The sequence below is a fragment of the Lissotriton helveticus genome, chromosome 9 (assembly GCF_964261635.1).
Source record: "Lissotriton helveticus chromosome 9, aLisHel1.1, whole genome shotgun sequence".
In the NCBI taxonomy this organism is placed as follows: domain Eukaryota; kingdom Metazoa; phylum Chordata; class Amphibia; order Caudata; family Salamandridae; genus Lissotriton; species Lissotriton helveticus.
Genome location: NC_136070.1, coordinates 809,056,557 through 809,074,285, shown reverse-complemented (window position 1 = coordinate 809,074,285; position 17,729 = coordinate 809,056,557). Strand labels below are relative to the sequence as shown.

The 17,729-nt window shown below is 41.9% G+C and overlaps 1 protein-coding gene across 5 annotated transcripts in view; it reads right to left on the bottom strand.

The window, feature by feature from the left end:
- Window positions 1-280: 280 nt before the first annotated feature.
- LOC144781889 (B-cell lymphoma/leukemia 11B-like) overlaps window positions 281-17,729 on the bottom strand; it is a 66,968-nt gene continuing 49,519 nt past the window's right edge. For all 5 annotated transcript variants that reach the window (XM_078660942.1, XM_078660943.1, XM_078660946.1 and 2 more), the window contains exon 3: window positions 281-2,426. In XM_078660942.1, coding sequence (XP_078517068.1) covers window positions 577-2,426 — 1,850 coding nt within the window. In that variant the 3' untranslated portion in view covers window positions 281-576. The remainder of the gene's footprint in view (window positions 2,427-17,729) is intronic.

Here is a 17,729-nt window from a genome sequence, read left to right as displayed (position 1 = left end):
CACAAACACAGCAGCACAGACCTGAAAGTCAGGTAAGGGCCACCAAGCCTACCCAGTGTGCTCCGCTCAATCCAAAGAAGCCAATGTCTCCTGCATTGGCCTTGAAGCACTGAAGGAGAGGTTGAAAGAAAGCATTGGCAAGGCTAGAGACCTCGCAACTACACCGCATTTAGCATCTTTGTGGACACTCCTGTTTCCTATTCAAAATGTTCTGTTCATTTTCTGCAATGAAACCCATAGTATGTTGACATTTTTGTAATAAATAAAATGGCACAGTCGGTTTAAAGAACAAAAAAACTTGTAATGAACTTTTGGGCTGAGAAACATGTGAGAACAATCACAGAACCAAGAAGTGCCACCCACAGGTCTCCACATCGACTATTGCTGGAGAACCCAGTCGCTACAGATAAAATAGGAGCTGCCTACGTCCCAGCATTTTTCCACCACATAGTCAAGGGTTCATAAAAAACACAGAAGTTGGAGCGTTTGTTATAAAATCAGTGCAAGTACATATATTTGTATTTATAAAACCAAAAGGTGTACATCGGGTTTCTGCACACTGAAAGTACTTGGCGTCTAGTCCATGTCATTGGCTCTGCTGAGCTCAGTGCAGGAGAGTGTGGCACCATGATACTTCTTCATGTGTTTCTCCAAGGTGCTGAACACGCTGAAGGGGATGTTGCACTTTTCACACTGGAAGGCTGGCTTGCCATCCTGTAGGTGTGTCTTCATGTGCCGCGTTAGCTTGCTGCTCTGCGCACAAGCATAATTGCACAGTTGGCAGTGGTAAGGCCGCTCTCCAGTGTGGCTGCGACGGTGCACTGTCAAGTTGCTGCTGTTGCGGAAGACCTTGCCACAGTATTCGCAAGTGTCGCTACGCTTGGAGCCACCCCGATCAAAGCCGTTCTGTTTTGGGGTGCAATTTCCACTGGCAATGCCACTCTCTGAAGACAGGGCTTCCTCCGAGCTGTCATCTCCTGGGACTGCTTGAGAGTTGCCAGGATCAAATGAACTTTCAGAGGAGTTGTTGAAAAAAGGGGGACGCACCTCTCTATAGCCTGGGAAGAGTTCTTTCACAAGGTTCTGAGAGTCTGAACAGTTGGCGAACCATTGAGAGTAGAAAGTATGGAGTGCTGGTGGCAGCAGTGGGAGAAGGGGCTCAGAATCATGCTCTAACTTCACTCTTTTCTTGATATAAGAGAGAAGATTCTCTGGAGATGGATGCAATCTCTTCGGAAGACTAAACTCAGGAGCTCGGATGCTACCAGTGACTGCATCTCCATCTTGTGCTTTGTGCTCCATAGTGCTCTCCTTAGAATGATAAAAGCCTGGCGAATTTGTAAAGAGCACTGGTCGTCGCGCATTCTCAGGTGCTTTATCCTGCTGGTAAGGGGTCCCCATTCCCATTCCAGTCTCGGACTCATTCACTGGCTTCTTATTTTTTGAGTACTTTTCACTGAGGATGAAGCTGATACACATGGGAGGGTCCTGAAGGCTATCCTGGTCACCCTGGTTCTGAAGCTCTTCTTTGCCGGGTTTTTGATTGTCCATGTCTGACTTTCCATTGTCATCCATTTCCTCGTATCCTTCTTCCTCCTCCTCCTCATCCTCCTGAGGACCATTCTCTAGCCTTTCTAGGTCAGTGTCCTCATTGTAGTCATCACCGATGGACATAGTTTCTTTGAGTCGGTGAACTTTCATGTGGCGCTTTAACTTGCTGGACTGAGTGCAAGCATGGTCACAGAACCTGCACTGGTACGGTTTCTCTCCTGTGTGGCTGCGGCGGTGCACCACCAGATTGCTCAGGGACTTGAAGGTCTTGCCACAAAATTCACAGGATCTTCTCTTCAAATCCATAGCCTCATCTTCACTCAGGGTTCCTGGATGTACTTGGAGGAATGGTGAATGTGCTTGTGCTTGGCAAGTGAGACCTGGACTATGGGGGAAGGAATTCCCTGCCAGCTCCCGGAGCTTAGTGGAAAAGTTTAAGGCTTCCTCTTGTACGGAGGTAGCTTGAAATGGGATGAATGTTTTCTCCTGATTACCACGGTACACTGCAATCGGATTACTGTCAAAATGAAAACGATGGGCATTTTCTGAGAGGTTTTCCTCCGGAAATTTAAAGGCAGGCATCAAGCTGGAGTGGCAGCGGACCTCAAATCGCTCTCTGGGTGTCTGGGGGGATTCTTTGACACTATTGGTGGTGCTCGATCTCCTGCGATCTGACAAGTCACAGGGCTGTGGCAGTAGACTGGTCCCTCGATAAGCACAGTCATCTATTTGTTTCACAAGTGGGCTACTGTCATCATCTGCACTTAAGTAGATCTGTAAACGGTGGACATTCTGAGCGTGATGAAGTAAGAACCAGGCGCTGGTGAACTCATCATTACATGTGGTGCAAATGTAGCAAGATGGCTCTGAGTCACCTGCAAAGATGAAAAATAAGTCATTAGAACAAAATATATGAGCTTTCAAGATTTAAGATTCAGAAATTTAAGAAAAACTTGAAAATGTCTGTCAGAGCTCCAAAAACCCACAAACATTGGTTACCACTGCCATCAACATTATAGCTACATTTCTGAGCCCAAAACCTAACAGTCCAGCGCAGTTTAGCTGAAAGGTTCAGTTGCTGCAACTAAACGCAGCCAATGACCATGTTTACTACAGAGAACGTGCAGTAGATAAGAGGGGCCCCTTTAGCACCAAAAGGGATTAGGGCACTGATACAGTGAAAGGATAAGAAATCCCTTGGGAACCTATACACACATGCAGAATTCACATCACCTTACTACTCATTTATTTGGTTCACGCCCCATTCACCGCGTTTTTAAATCTCGATAGAGCCACCAAGTACAAAGGAAAATTATATAACCCAAAATTTTTTTTTTTAAATGTAAAACACAGTTTATTAAACCTGATACAAAATCTTCTCAGATTAAAAACACAGCACATAAATACACAATTAAAAACAGGAGAGGATTCGATTCCCATTTCATAAAAATATATCCTAACGCATGAAAAGTGAATAGCGAGTGTACAGACAAAAGTTAGACCTAACACATCAGTCTTAACACATTACACATCTGGTATGGATTTGTATACTAGAACACAGCCTGGAGCAGTCACTGTTAATGCTTCTCAGACACCGATGTTCCCCAAGCAGATTATGTACAGAAATTTAGCGTTGACGCATTTCGATGGAGAAATCATTTATAGGTCCATCTTTATCAAGACTAAAATGGGTATACACTCAGTCTGGAGATTTCTTTTTCATGCGATAATCTTTTGGATAAAGGAAAGAGCGAAGGAGGGGAAACGAAACCTCCCTCCTATGCGACAATTTGGGGTTGGACAGAATAATTGTTCCCCCACACAGCTGGCTAGAACTGTGTTTAAAAGAAGCCAGAGGTTTCTCTTCAGTTCGTCCTTTCTGACAATCTATTCTCACTTGGATGGTGGATCCTAATCAGGAATCTTTCCTCCACGGGGCGAAAAAATATTGACTTGTAGACTGTTGGACCAATGAGGGCAGGCTGCCCTCATTGGTCCGACGTGACTCCACGCTGCTCTTCGAGACTGACGGATCCCGTCTAAATGAACAGACTTAAACATACTGCATTGACCTAGGTGGCGGTGCCAAAAGACCAACAGTCTACAAGTCTATATTTTTTCGCCCCGTGGAGGAAAAATTCCTGATTAGGATCCACCATCCAAGTAAGAATAGATTGTCAGAAAGGACGAACTGAAGATAAACCTCTGGCTTCTTTTACACACAGTTCCAGCCAGCTGTTTGGAGGAACAATTATTCTGTCCAACCCCAAATTGTCGCATAGGAGGGAGGTTTCGTTTCCCCTCCATCGCTCTTTCCTTTATCCAAAAGGTTATCGCATGAAAAAGAAATCTCCAGACTGAGTGTATACCCATTTTAGTCTTGATAAAGATGGACCTATAAAGATTTCTCCATCGAAACGCGTCAACGCTAAATTTCTGTACATAATCTGCTTGGGGAACATCGGTGTCTGAGAAGCATTAACAGTGACTGCTCCAGGCTGTGTTCTAGTATACAAATCCATAACAGATGTGTAATGTGTTAAGACTGATGTATTAGGTCTAACTTTTGTCTGTACACTCGCTATTCACTTTTCATGCATTAGATAGGATATATTTTTATGAAATGTGAATCGAATCCTCTCCTGTTTTTAATTGTGTATTTATGTGCTGTGTTTTTAATCTGAGAAGATTTTGTATCAGGTTTAATAAACTGTGTTTTACATTAAAAAAAAAAGTGTGGTTATATAATTTTCCTTTGTACTTGGTGGCTCTATCGAGATTTAAAAACGCGGTGAATGGGGCGTGAACCAAATGAATGAGTAGTAAGGTAATGTGAATTCTGCATATGTGTGTGTATAGGTTCCCAAGGGATTTCTTATCCTTTCACTACTACAGAGAACCACTTAGGAGAATTAACAGCATTAATTTTCAAAAATGGAATACAAGCGATGGAACACATGACATCAACTTCTATGGAGTAAATGAACAAAGAGAAAGCAGTTTCAACATAAACGTTCTCCACTCAACTTACTCAAACTTCCTGGATTTTGTTCAACACCAGAAAAACTTCAAGTACCTCATAAATATGAGCCAGGTAGTCACAGACGCAAATTAATTGTTCTAAAAAACAAGTGACTTAAAATCTGCCTAATAGGAAAACATCGCTGCTGGGAAGAAATTAAACTATGTAGAAGCGAATATAAGATGGTCATTGGGCGAAGGAAAGAGAAGTGTAGGAAGGAAGCTTGGAAGGATCTGGAGATAAAGTCACTTTTATGGAAAATCGTGAATAAACCATTCTTCTCAAGATATAATAACCTGCTATTGACACCACTGTACACTCCTGAGTTGAACATTTTCCAGCTATTTTTGGCTGTGAAAATGATACCCCTTCTCTAGTTATTTCATAATAGATACACCGAGCCAGGAAGATCTTCTTTCACTCAACTCTGTCAGTCAAACCAGGTTAAAGATGATATCACAGCAATTAACCAGAGCTGCTAGAGTAAAGCCCCAGGACCGGATGAGGCCCCCATAGAGCCTTTTAAATCAAATGTTACTTTGTGGGCACCTATCCTAACAAATGTGTGAAGGGCCGCTGTATCTGGACAGCAAATTCCATCCTGGAAGGAGGCAGCGGCGGTTCCAATTTTTAAGAAAGGGAACAAAAATGTACCCAGTCATTACCGCACAATCTCCTTACTCGATGTAAGATCTTGGGTAGAGTTATTGCTTCCAAATTGGAGGCTTGGATAGAGGAGAAGCAGATACTCTTTAGGGCTGAAAATGGGTTCCGTAAAGGTTTGGGCACTATTGATCAGTGCCTAAACCTACAGCTTATCCTAGGTAAAGATGTCAATGTTAAGGGGGCAGGGAGGAGGGGATTCATATATCTTGCACTTATGGATCTCTCTAGTGCATTTGACATGATAAACCGCTTTATACTGCGTTCCATTATGGAAAAATAAGGGTTTGATCAATCTTTGATTAACCTGTTGTATAGGATGCATTCGGACACAGTGGAAAAAATAAGTTATGGGATAAATGGAAAGTTCTCCAGGATATTAGGTACAGGATGGGTGTGCATGAAGGCTATGTGATGGCCCCTCTGCTCTTTTTAATATATATCAACAGCTTACAGCAATCTTTAAGCTGTGTGGGGAAAGAGAGGCCACAGATAAAGGACTCCTCACTTCCACTTCACGCAGATGATGGTGGGCTGACTGCAAGAATGGCCAGGAGGCTGCAAATTCTCATGGATGATTTTAAAACTTTTATGGAGGTGCTATGTCTGAAAACAAATCTTAATAAATCTTTTAATATGAGAGTGGGTCCTAAACGTACCAAAACAATCAAATTTCACTTATGGGGCACTGAGATTGTCAAAGTGACTACTGTATATATTTAGGGATCAAGTTTGATTCTAGGATGAGTTGGGGCCTCTTATTTAGATCATGCCCACTCCAACTGCAGAGATCTATTGATTCATTACTTAGTTTTGCAAGAAGACTGGGCCACAAACCATTAAAAGACCTTATCTCAATTTACAAAACTAAATGTGCTGCAATTGCCTCTAATGATTAAGGGCTGTGGGGATACAAACATGAGGACACGCTCCAGAAAGCGGAAAATAAGTTATTGAGCAAACCGATGGCTTTACCACAATCTCTGACCACTCTTGTATGCCATCTGGAGCTTGGTGTAAATTATTTAGAGGACAGAATAAAACGTAGTCCCTTATTCCTCTGGCTAAGGATTTAGAAAAAGCCAGTTTCACCAGGGAAGAAATCCAAGATTGCCTCCGTTTGGATACTGTTGGGCATCTCCTGGTTAAGGTATGTTAAATACTTTTTGACACCTTGGGAATTTTAGAGTATTTTATAAATCCAGACAGTATCACGAGTGGTATTAAATCTTGGGTTACAGAAATGTTCTATAACTGGCTGGAAGAGAGCCACCTGAGGGATTGTTATCAATCACACACAGTTTTAATATTATGTACCTATTGAATCCTCAGTATGTCTGGAGTTTCACTTGTCTGATACAAAATGAGAGGCACAGATTTTCTCTCACCAGGTTGCGTTTTAATCTTATTCATTTTCTTGTGGCATATCCTATCCCATTCAGGGTAACTGGTTTACCAATCTCCTGAATTATCCCAGTGATTAGGACACAAAACAAAGAACTCTGCATTTTATGGTGTTCTGTACTTTGTATTCTTCGTACACAGAGCACTTTCTGATCCCAGTACTTTTCACTTCTAATTGTAGGCATTGCAAGACAGCCGCATTTTCTTTTCGCATAAGTTAGATACCACTCAAATGTGTTACGCAGTATTTAATTTTATTATGAGTGCCTCAGTCACAAGGATGAGGTATGAACTATCTGTATGCTCATAAAGAACATTAATTATGTGGTTTTCTCTGTGCACAGTCGAGGTCCGTTTCTTTGTTCTCTTTTCCTGTACATTGTATTCTTTCATCATTCATTTTTATGAATTTTTAGAAGTTCTAACTAACAGAAAGGAGTTTTAATGTATATTTTGATTAATTGCGCTTTTATGGCTGGATTTCCAGCCGAAGAAAGTTGACTGATGATGATAAATACTTTAATCTCTTTCGGTTATGTGTTAGTATTTTATAAAGCGCCTGGTTTCTCCCAATGGAGTGTCCCTATGCTAGGGATAGTCTTGCCTTCTGCTAGTAGATTTCCTGAAAAACCATATCTTCAGATCTTTCTGAAACCGCCTTTCAGAAGGCTGCATCTCTAAATCTAAGGGAAGAAGATTCCACTTTTTTCGCTGCCAACAGACAGAAGGATTTGCCACCTAAGCGAGCCCTATAAACTTTTGGGACCAACACCCTGGTGGTGCCCGATGATCTTAGATTCCTTATTGGCTGATAGGGTTTGATCAGTGGGAATAGAAAGCATGGGCCTTTACCATTTAAAAAACACTCTGTCCTGTACTGGAAGCTAGTGTAACTTAGCCAGGGCATCACCCAGCGACGATCGCCTTGGAACTTTTAGCAACATTCGGGCAGCAGAATTCTATACCCTCTGCAGCATATTTTGTCTGCCTTGGGAAACTCCATGATACTGCAGTAATCCATGTGCGATACTACCAACATCAGGATAACTGTTTTCCTAGCTGCCACTGGAAATAAGACTAAGAAACCAAAACAGGTACCAGCCAGTGTGGAAATTTGATGATCAAAGCGAAGGGCCGAATCGAACCAAAATCCTAAATTCTTCACTTTAGATTTGGGGGTTGGTCCAATTCTGGGTGCCACCATACAGAGGACCACAAGGACGGTTGCTTCCCTACTACTAGGAGATCTGTTTTTCCAGCGTTCATTTGCAGACAGCTCATCACCCAATTAGCAATTAGCCTCCATTGCTTTTGCTTAAATTGGACTTTTTCATATCCAGTTGAATTCTGGGCCTTACGTCATGCTCTCATAATTGAAAATAGGCAGAAGATTTCCGACTAACAAGTGACCTATTAATTTTGGCTATCAAAGTAATTTGAGCCATTTGAGCTGACGAGCTCGTGGAGAGGCACCTGCGCGTCTTGAGTGGTACTGTGAACCGAGGCCATTTTGGCAGCCTGCTCAGCAACCCCCAATATTTGAAATGCCTAATCTCTACTGACGACGGATAAAAATTCAGAAACAAGTGTATAGAGATGGTCAGAACCAATCTGCACCTACCTGGTGAAACACTCGAGAAACTTTGCAAGTACACACTGCATTCACCATAATGCCTAGGGGCGAACCTGCTGGGAGGTGAAGCAGTGTGATCCCACATTTGTTTCCTGCCATCCAATTAGCAATTAGCCTCCATTCCTTTGGCTTAAATTGGACTCCTTCATATCCAGTTGGATTCTGACCCTTACGTTATGCTCGCATAATTGAAACTAAGCAGGAGATTTCCGACTAGCAAGTGACATATTAATTTCGGTTATCAAAGTAATTTACTCTCAAACATTTATGTGCTGAAGTATGAAAAGATGGACAATAGGATTTGATGTGCTAAGCTCGGGTCTACTTGTTCAGTAAACTACAGGTTTCGGACCGGGGATTCATTTTGAGATGCTGAAAATGTACTAAACACTCATTAGTAGTATGCACAGTTACAAGAAGTCGCAATATCTCCTACTTTATTAAAATGTATAAGGAATGAGCCATTTAGAGACTACCCTACACATATTCAGGGTGCAGGGATAGAGGCCTATGAGTGGAAACAACAGACCGCCATCCCTGCGTTTGCATTCCTGCATTTGAAAACTTTTTGGGCAAAGCAACAGTTTTGAAAAAAATATTCACATGCAGGTAAAGACTTCGTGTGGAGAAAACAGTGTTCCTTGGAACTCTACCTACTCAGCGGGGAGGCAGTCTCCCACCATTCACAAAGTGGAAGCTATTCCACGCGTGTCAGTATCTGTTCCTTGGTTTAAAATCAGATTACAAAGAACACACTTTTCACTCCCGCTCCTGTTTGTGATTCGGAATGGATTTTAACACTCACTTTGCAAGTCAGAAATACTTTTTCGATTTACGAAATACTTTCAGTAAACTGACTCATGATTTTCCAGTCAAAAGTCTGTGTGTTATTTTGCATATTGCGGGCGTCGTTTCTGAAAAGAATCACTTCACACATAGGGCTCATTTTGGTTTATTCACTCTAAACATAAACTGGAGCGCTCAGCTGAGAAGTAATATCTCATAAATGTAATTAATTAGATCCAATTTATGGGACTTGCAGACAGAAGCAAGAGGTTTTGGCTAAGGCTGGCCTCACACACAGGCCAGAGAAATAGACTACATATCAAAATGGCAAGATGGTCATGCTGGTATTCCCTCATTATAATGAAACCTTAAAACTGGGGGCACCACAAAATGAAAGCTGACAAAACTTTTTGGGGAGAACTCTTATAAAGTACTCTTTCCACGAAAATCCAATTATTTTTGGTGGGGAAAAAAAACATACCTGACCAGAGGTGGAATTCCGCGTCCTGTAGATATAGAAATAACTTACTGTTCTAAACCATCAGGAATGTTGTGACTAAATAAAAACAGAAGAAAAGAAATAGGTCTATAGGGAAAAAATGGGTTGTGTAGTCTTTCCTCTATATCGGCTGCAACCCAGAAAGAAAAAAACAAAGCAACGCAGAAAAGAAAAAACAGAAGTGAAGTAAAGGTAGGTAGGGAAAATGGGATGGAAGTCTTACGAAACAAGCATTGGAAATGCAATAGGTCTCGCATTAGGAAAGTTTGAGCTATTGGTCTTGTAAATGACAATTTTTTTATTTATGTGCTGTTTTTGAAAATAGCTAAATTAATAGCTTTGTCATTTACAATGCCAATAGTTATAACTTTCGCAAATGTGACACCTATAGCATTTGTAATGCAACATGTTTAGTATTTACGTGACTTAGATGTATTGATATTACAAATAACAATGGCTTTTAATTTTTTTAAATAATTAATACTTAAATAAAAGTGATTGTAATTTATAATGGCAATAGCTTAAACTTTTGTAAATAACTTTTGTGAAGATTATGTTGTGTATTTTATTGTGACGAAAATCCAAGAACAGAAGTGAAATATTAACATCTTTTTGTGACATTTGTAATAAAGCTTGAAACATTGAGAGAACATATTTGAACCAGTGATGCTGTGGTTGTGCTGAGTGATGCTGAGTGATGCTGTGGTTGCGCTGAGTGATGCGGTGGTTGCGCTGAGTGGTGCTGTTGTGGTGCTGTGGTGGTGCTGAGTTGTGCTGTGGTGGTGCTTGGTGGTGCTGTGGTGGTGCTAGGTGGTGCTGTGGTGTGCTGAGTGATGCTGTGGTGGTGCTGAGTGATAATGTGTTGGTGATGAGTGATAATGTGATGGTGCTGAGTGGTGCTGTGGTGGTGCTGAATGATGCTGTGGTGGTGCAGAGTGGTGCTGTGGTGGTGCTGAGTGGTGCTGTGGTGGTGCTGAGTGATAATGTGGTGGTGCTGAGTGATAATGTGGTGGTGTTGAGTGATAATGTGGTGGTGCTGAGTGGTGCTGTGGTGGTGCTGAGTGGTGCTGCTGAGTGATGTTGTGGTGATGCTGGGTGGTGCTGTGGTGGTGCTGAGTGATGCTGTGGTGGTGCTGAGTGGCAGAAAAACAAGGGAAAAACAAGTCTAACAGAGGGCAGAAGGGCACAAACCAGGCGTAGGTGTCCCAGACACAGCACACATCTACAAAGCAGAGATTTGCCACAGAGCCACACACATTATTGGAGCCACAAACATTACTTCTCTCGTTATGATAAAATTAATCTGGTTTTAATATCGCATTTTCCCCTAGCTTGTATCACAAAGCCTTCCATGAAACACGAGGCTGTCTCGCGAGCAGCTCTCGTAGCTTTGCAGCCAACAGACAAAAAAAATAATACACTACAAACAAACCCGCACAAAAGGGAGTGGCTTCACACAGCGGAGTCCTCGGTGCCGATGAGCAGCTGTAGGCCGGAGAGACGAGACGGGATAAGGAAGGGAGGCCCGGCGGGGGAGCTGGCAAGAGCTGTGCTGATGAAAAAAAAGCATGCCCACCATGGTAAAAGATGACGAGCGGCGTGTTGATCAAAGGAAATATACCGCACGCCTCCCAAAGCGGCTGGCATGCTGCCCCCGTGCTTTTAACCAAATCGACATGTGTTGACATTTACAAATAAAGTTCCTGAACACAAAACAAATAACACGTAACAACAATGGCCGGATGAGAACTGCAAAAGTGAAGTCAGATTCACATATCAGATTACGTGGTGTTTGCTGGCAAAGCTGCCCCGCTTACAGACATGTAAATGAGCACAATAGCATCTTTGTATATAAACATACTACCAGGACGAGTCACAAAAGTCACTTACGATTGTGAATAAGTTACACATGTAAGTTTACTCTCACATGAGAGGCTCTGATGGTGGTGAAGAAAAGCACGAGGGGAGAAGAAAAGCGTGAGAGGAAGAGAGCCCACGAAAGAGGAGCGCAGCGAGGCACAAAAGTGTGTAAGCATTCCTTTGAAGTGTGAAGCAGGGGGCGGGGGAGTGGATCCCTTTGAAGCACTGCCTCATGAAAGTGAAACATCAGGAGCAGGGATGTAATTAGGGGGGAGGAGAAGTGAGGCCGAGCGCACGCTGGTGAAGCTTCAGATGCCTGTGGGAGGGGGGCAAGTTGCAGAATCACAGGAGGTTTAGCGACATTACAGAGACTCGAACCGGGTTATGAGTTTAAATGAATGTAAACGCGAGAGAAAGTAAGTATCTATCAATGGGCAACACGGTGAAACACATGTAATCGATCAACAAATTTAATACATGTAAACGCGCTAAAATTACAATGTATCTAAACGCGCGAGAAAGGAAATATATGTCAATGCGCAACACGGAGAAAAAACTTTAAAAGCACTACAAAGGGATTTCATGTAAATGCGCGGACATTACTGAGACTCGAACAGAGTTACGAGTTAAAATGTATGCAAAGCGCAACACGGAAAAGCATCTTTGAAAGCCCTACAAAGGGAATTCATGTAAATGCGCGGACATTACCAAGACTCGAAAAGGTTTACAAGTTAAAATGTATGCAAAGCGCAACCCGGAAAAATATCTTTGCAAGCACTACAAAGGAAATTCATGTAAATGTGCGGACATTACTGAGACACGAACAGAGTTACGAGTTAAAATGTATGCAAAGCGCAACACGGAAAAGCATCTTTGAAAGCACTACAAAGGGAATTCATGTAAATGCGCGGACATTACGCAGACTCAAAAAGGGTTACAAGTTAAAATGTATGCAAAGCGCAACCCGGAAAAATATCTTTGCAAGCACTACAAAGGGAATTCATGTAAATGCGCGGCCTTTGAAGTGCACTTTACACGGCCGGCCGGCAGTGAAACTGAAAGCACGGCCGCCCGGCCGTGAAAGCCTTTGATGACGCAGCAGGGGGAACAGACGGCGAGAGGGTGTGAAAGCAGCAGGGGCAGGCAGGCGGCTGGGGGCATGTGCACGCGCTTTTAAGCGCATGCGCATTAAGCTTAAAAGTCACGGGCACTGCAAGGAATCGCCACGATTCCTTGCAAGTTAGGTAAAGAGTGGTTAAGCCCCCATAGTCTCGCAAGCTCGATGCGCATGCGCATCGACAGGCGAGACCTAAAAATCGAGAAATAGGTGGGAGAAGGAGGACAGAGAGACTGGCAGCCTACCGGGGTGGGGTGGGTTGAAGTGGAGACACGAAGGGGGTGATTTAAAGAGGGGCCGTCTTTCCCCAAGAAATTTACAGTCAGGTGCTAAGAGATGAACACATCGCACCCCTTAAAAAGAGAAGAATGCTGGAAAGTAGGGGGAGCCCGCTGGATTCCAGTTCTGTCAGCTATTTCCCCAGAGACACATGCTGAATTTATCCTGGTGTCCTATTCCAACACCAGGACATAATTCAGCAGCGCCCGCTTGCTGTCTGCATTCAGTTCAGTTAAGCAACTTGCAGGTGGCAAGGGGGCTTTCTTATTTTAAAATCCAGCTGGAAGCAAAACAAAGGGCTAATTTGAAGGGCCATCGGCCCTCCTGTAGTTCAAGTAGCATCCTGGCTAGAAGCCATCTGGAGATTAACACCTAGATGCCAATTCAATGGATGGAAGCAAAGGCATACATCTTGCTACCACGTCACAAGTACTTAAGAGAAACTATTGGAGGCAGTTTTTTTTTTAACTTTGTTCAACTCCCTATGTAAGAGACGTGCTTGCAATCTAATATGGCAGCATTTACCGGTCTGTATGAGTAATTACACAAATATTGATTTTAATGGAATCTTTTTTTTATTTCATCCGTTTATAGAGCTACTCATCGCAGTGTAGGGTGTCAGAGCACTTTACATCATACACTCAAGTACAATAAATCATAAAAGTGTGTAAATCAGTGTACTGGAGACGGTTATACGGTGGGCTACAAGGTGTAGGAATCACGACTTCTAATGTCTAAAAGTATGGATGATAAGATTGAATGGTCGGGAGAAACAAAAAGTCAGGATATAAAACGTAACATAGGTATTGTGGTTGTCTGTACTAACAACACTTTATTCCTTTCCAAAGGACCTAATCTTAGAATAACAACAGACCGAGAAAAAAGAAATAAGAATTTAAACCCACAACTTATAGTTTGCATGCAACTTCTTGGTGCCGGTATATAGATCACAGAGCTATATTATGTAACTTATGAAGGGAAAGTAACAAAATGATCTGTGTCAAAAGCAGTAGCCCACTTACCTATCTGCATAAAATATAAATCTGTGATCTCCATGTAACACAATGTCCATGCAGGCACATTAACCCTCTATGCTACTTCATGAGTTAAACCCGTAACTGGACAAAACACAGAACTCTTCCAGAATGGTGTTAATTATTAGAGTTATCTTACCACTATTATAATCCCCTCTAAATTGCTAGGCACACAATGATCTCTGCAGCAGATGTCTTATCCCTGTGGGATATTTTCAAATGTAGCCTCTTTGCGACCAATTAAGTAATCTAGATAAGATTTACAGTCACACGTCCTCCACTGTCAATTTATTTGAAACAGATTTTTTTTATATATGTATACACCTGACAGTAAGACAATTTGTAAACACGAAAAATATTAGAGTGGTGCACACAAAGGAGTGTTTACCCCACGCTCTTAAAAGGAGACCCCCAAACTGGGAGCCATAAGTTAACTGTCGGACACTGCTTTTGAAGCTCCACCCCTCTTGACCCCACCCCCTTTTCTCTGTTACAACTGGACCACCAATTTATGGGATCCCAGAGTCATTTTTTTTACCAATTCCAGCACTGGACAAAGACAGCCCAGACAAAAAAAAATCTCCTAGAAGGGCATTTAAGGATGAACATCATTATAGATGATAAAGTTCTCAAAAGAAGTTCGAGATCGACAAAGGGATATGTGGGAGGGACATTGCAGCAAGAAAACACAAAGTCACGCTGAAGGCCTACCATATTCAAATGCAACAATGTTGATGGACAAAAACCTTGTAAAACCAGCCTAGGACAAATGTCAGTAAGGAATGGGATGGTTGCTTACATTTTGTGGGTGTAAAAGTTAAAGCAAAGAATGGCAGGTATGTTCAAGTTTCCTTTCCGCTTCTAGTGTGCACTACTGTGAAAGAGCAAGAAGTGCTACTGCTTAAGAAGACGTGTGCACCTTTCAACAATCTGTGGCTCTTTTGAATAAGAAATGGGAAACAGTCAGATAGGCGAGGGCATGTCTGCAAGCTATAAACGTCAAGAACTTCCGGTAAGTGTCCCCGACAAAATGTATTTCATAAGGGGGGGGGGGGGGAAGAGGGGTGGGAGAGATACATTTTGTCATGATATCAGAGGAAAGCTGTACCTTAAGGTATTTCCTATAGTGAGGTTTTTTCATTGTTTCTTTTCGTCTTTGTATATTTGGGTTTCCTTGGCAGGAGGGCTCCATATCTGTCCCTTCTCCTTGGTCTGCTGTCCTCTGGCTCGGTCTTTCTCCGTTCCTTGCTCTTGCCTTATTTTGCTATACATTTACGCATCTCAGTCTATTTCACCCACATTACACCTTTCTACCTCTCTTACTCCCACTCTTAATTTGCAAAGTCTATCTTGCTCATTCTCAGTTTCTCTCTTTCTTTTGTTTTGCGGCTCTGTCTGCTTTCTCCTATCTGACTTAGTCTGTCCTCCATTCTTCCTCTCGGTCTCAAATGGCTTTTAAAATGCTACTTTTTTTATTTTAATCCACGTACGGAATACAAGTTATTTGAAGCTCCTACTAGGAAATCAGAAAATACTGCTTTCCATACGTAGGTGCATTTCACACTGCTGGGAGAGCACTGCGGTGTACCTGGGACTTGATGCGTTTGACAGCGTAGGGCAATTGCCAGTACGGAGTTTGGTGTCAACATGAAGAGTAGGGATGAAAAGAAGCCACGTGGCTCTTGTGCAGATGACTAACTCTTTGCAAGGCTAAACTGCAAAGTTTGCGACTTGTAAACAGCTGCAGTAGTCATATAGCTGTTGTAATGATTACCAGATTTCTGCAAGGCTGAAGCCTCAAGAAGAAGTGTCTGGTAGACATGGCGCCAAATCTTTTTCCCGCTTTGTTAACCTTCCTTGTTTGTTTCTTCATCCACTTTACAACCATTTTCTGTTTTCAATTTAAAAATTGATTTCAATTTTGTAATTTAGTACCTCTAAGGAGTCTTGTTAACATCCTGAAGTTCCCACAAACAAATCGTATTGTGTCAGGTTCGGAAACTATAGAATTAACTACCCGAAGATACTAGACTCAACAATATCCTTAAAGAAAGTCAGATTCACATTCCAAAATCTACATTAACAAATCACTTCTTTCTCTGTACAGTTTGTTTGGTGCTGTGTCTTTATTTCACCTGTAATGTTGGCGTTCAATGTTACTTGTGAAGCAAGCCATTGCCTCGGAGGCCATGCCTACACTATACAAAATGTGTTTAATAAATAATATATCTTACTGACCAACCTCTTTCCACTAGCTCTATTCCTTTGCTTTTCTACTGTCTTCTCAGGCAGACAGTTTCATGACATTTTCCTTTTTCAACCCAGCTGACAAGTTAGTGGGATGTGCGGTGCCAGCCTAATGTTGTGACCTCCTATAACGTTTCTACTCTTGGGCAGTTTCCAGGCTAGACTTCTACCCCTTCTGGGGATGAAAAGTTGACTGATCTTGTTTGATTACCTGAATTTTCCTGCCCATGGTGACAGTGTCAGAGCACATAAACTTTATTGCTCTGACGTCAATTTATTAACTAGCATATCAGGTTAAAGCAGTGTATACTTCTCGATCATGAAGCAAATAAATGGTTGTATCAATGACCATACGAAGAAATTCCAGCTGCAGAATCTTTCCCCAAAAGACTAATTAAACATAAAATCTATAGTGTTGCAGAAACAGATTGAAAGTTAAAACCTGGGACAGTCAGTTAGGGGGTCATATAGGCATGGGGGAAATTCTTTACTATGCCTGATAAGTTCATGAATTTCAAGGTTTCGTGAAATATAGTATTTTTTTTGTAAATTTCCCATTATGTAATTTATGCTACCCTGGAGGCTGGTTCACACACAAAATACCTTGTGGAGAGATTTCATTCTCGAAGGAGTCTACTACCAGTATCTCAGGAGACATTATCAAGCAAGGTGCATGCTTGCGTGAAAAAATCACAAGAGCTACTGGCAAACGAAAATTCGTTCTGAAAGTGAAATGTTGAACAATTTTGTTACATTCACATGAAATTTCACAAAGTTTCATGAAAAAATATGCGACTTCGCACACCCCTAATGTCAGAACGAGATGAACATATGAATGACTGATTAACCCTGCTGGCCCATCCCACCCCTGCCTGTATTTCAGATGCACTAAAATATTGTGAAATACAAAGACTATCCCCTATGGCAGTATGACTCGAATCTTGTATGTCTATTCCAAATGTATTCGGATGTGAACGGGTCTAACACACACTTCTTAATGGGCAGCTAAGAGCCTATTCAGAATATATAAAAACCGAACTGATCAAACAACATACGGAAAGATCATTATTGTCAGGTTTTGAGACGAATAGGGGGAAAAAGAACAAAACAATCCAAATTCTACCAGATATTGATTTGTTAAGCATCATATTTCTGGCCAAATTGCAGGAAACAAACAACTTGTGATGTATATTATGATTTTCAAAAAGCCAGAAAGAGAAGGGAGTGGGAGAGAAGATCAAATGTGAGAATGGATGCCAAAAGAAGGACTGAATACTGTTTGTGAGAGTGGATGGATGAGTGGATATAGAGACAGGGTTGTTATAGGTAAGAACACTAAAAGTGTCTACATGAGGTGAGAGTGTAGCTCAATGTACAAGTGGGTGACTGGTAGGGAAAGTGAGTGGGTATGTTATGTTATGACAGACTTGTTTCTGTTAACGTGTGATTAATTCAATGAATTTGTTTTATTACTGTAATTTTTTCAATTCCTCTCATATGAAATTGGTTGCTTTTAAAAAGTTTGGATTGCTACCTGCAATGTATGGACTGAAAGTCTCTGGCTCCTTAGGCAAAATGTTTACTTGAAGCATTGTTAGGGCTAGCTAATTAACCTTTTCACAGGTCAGAATAAC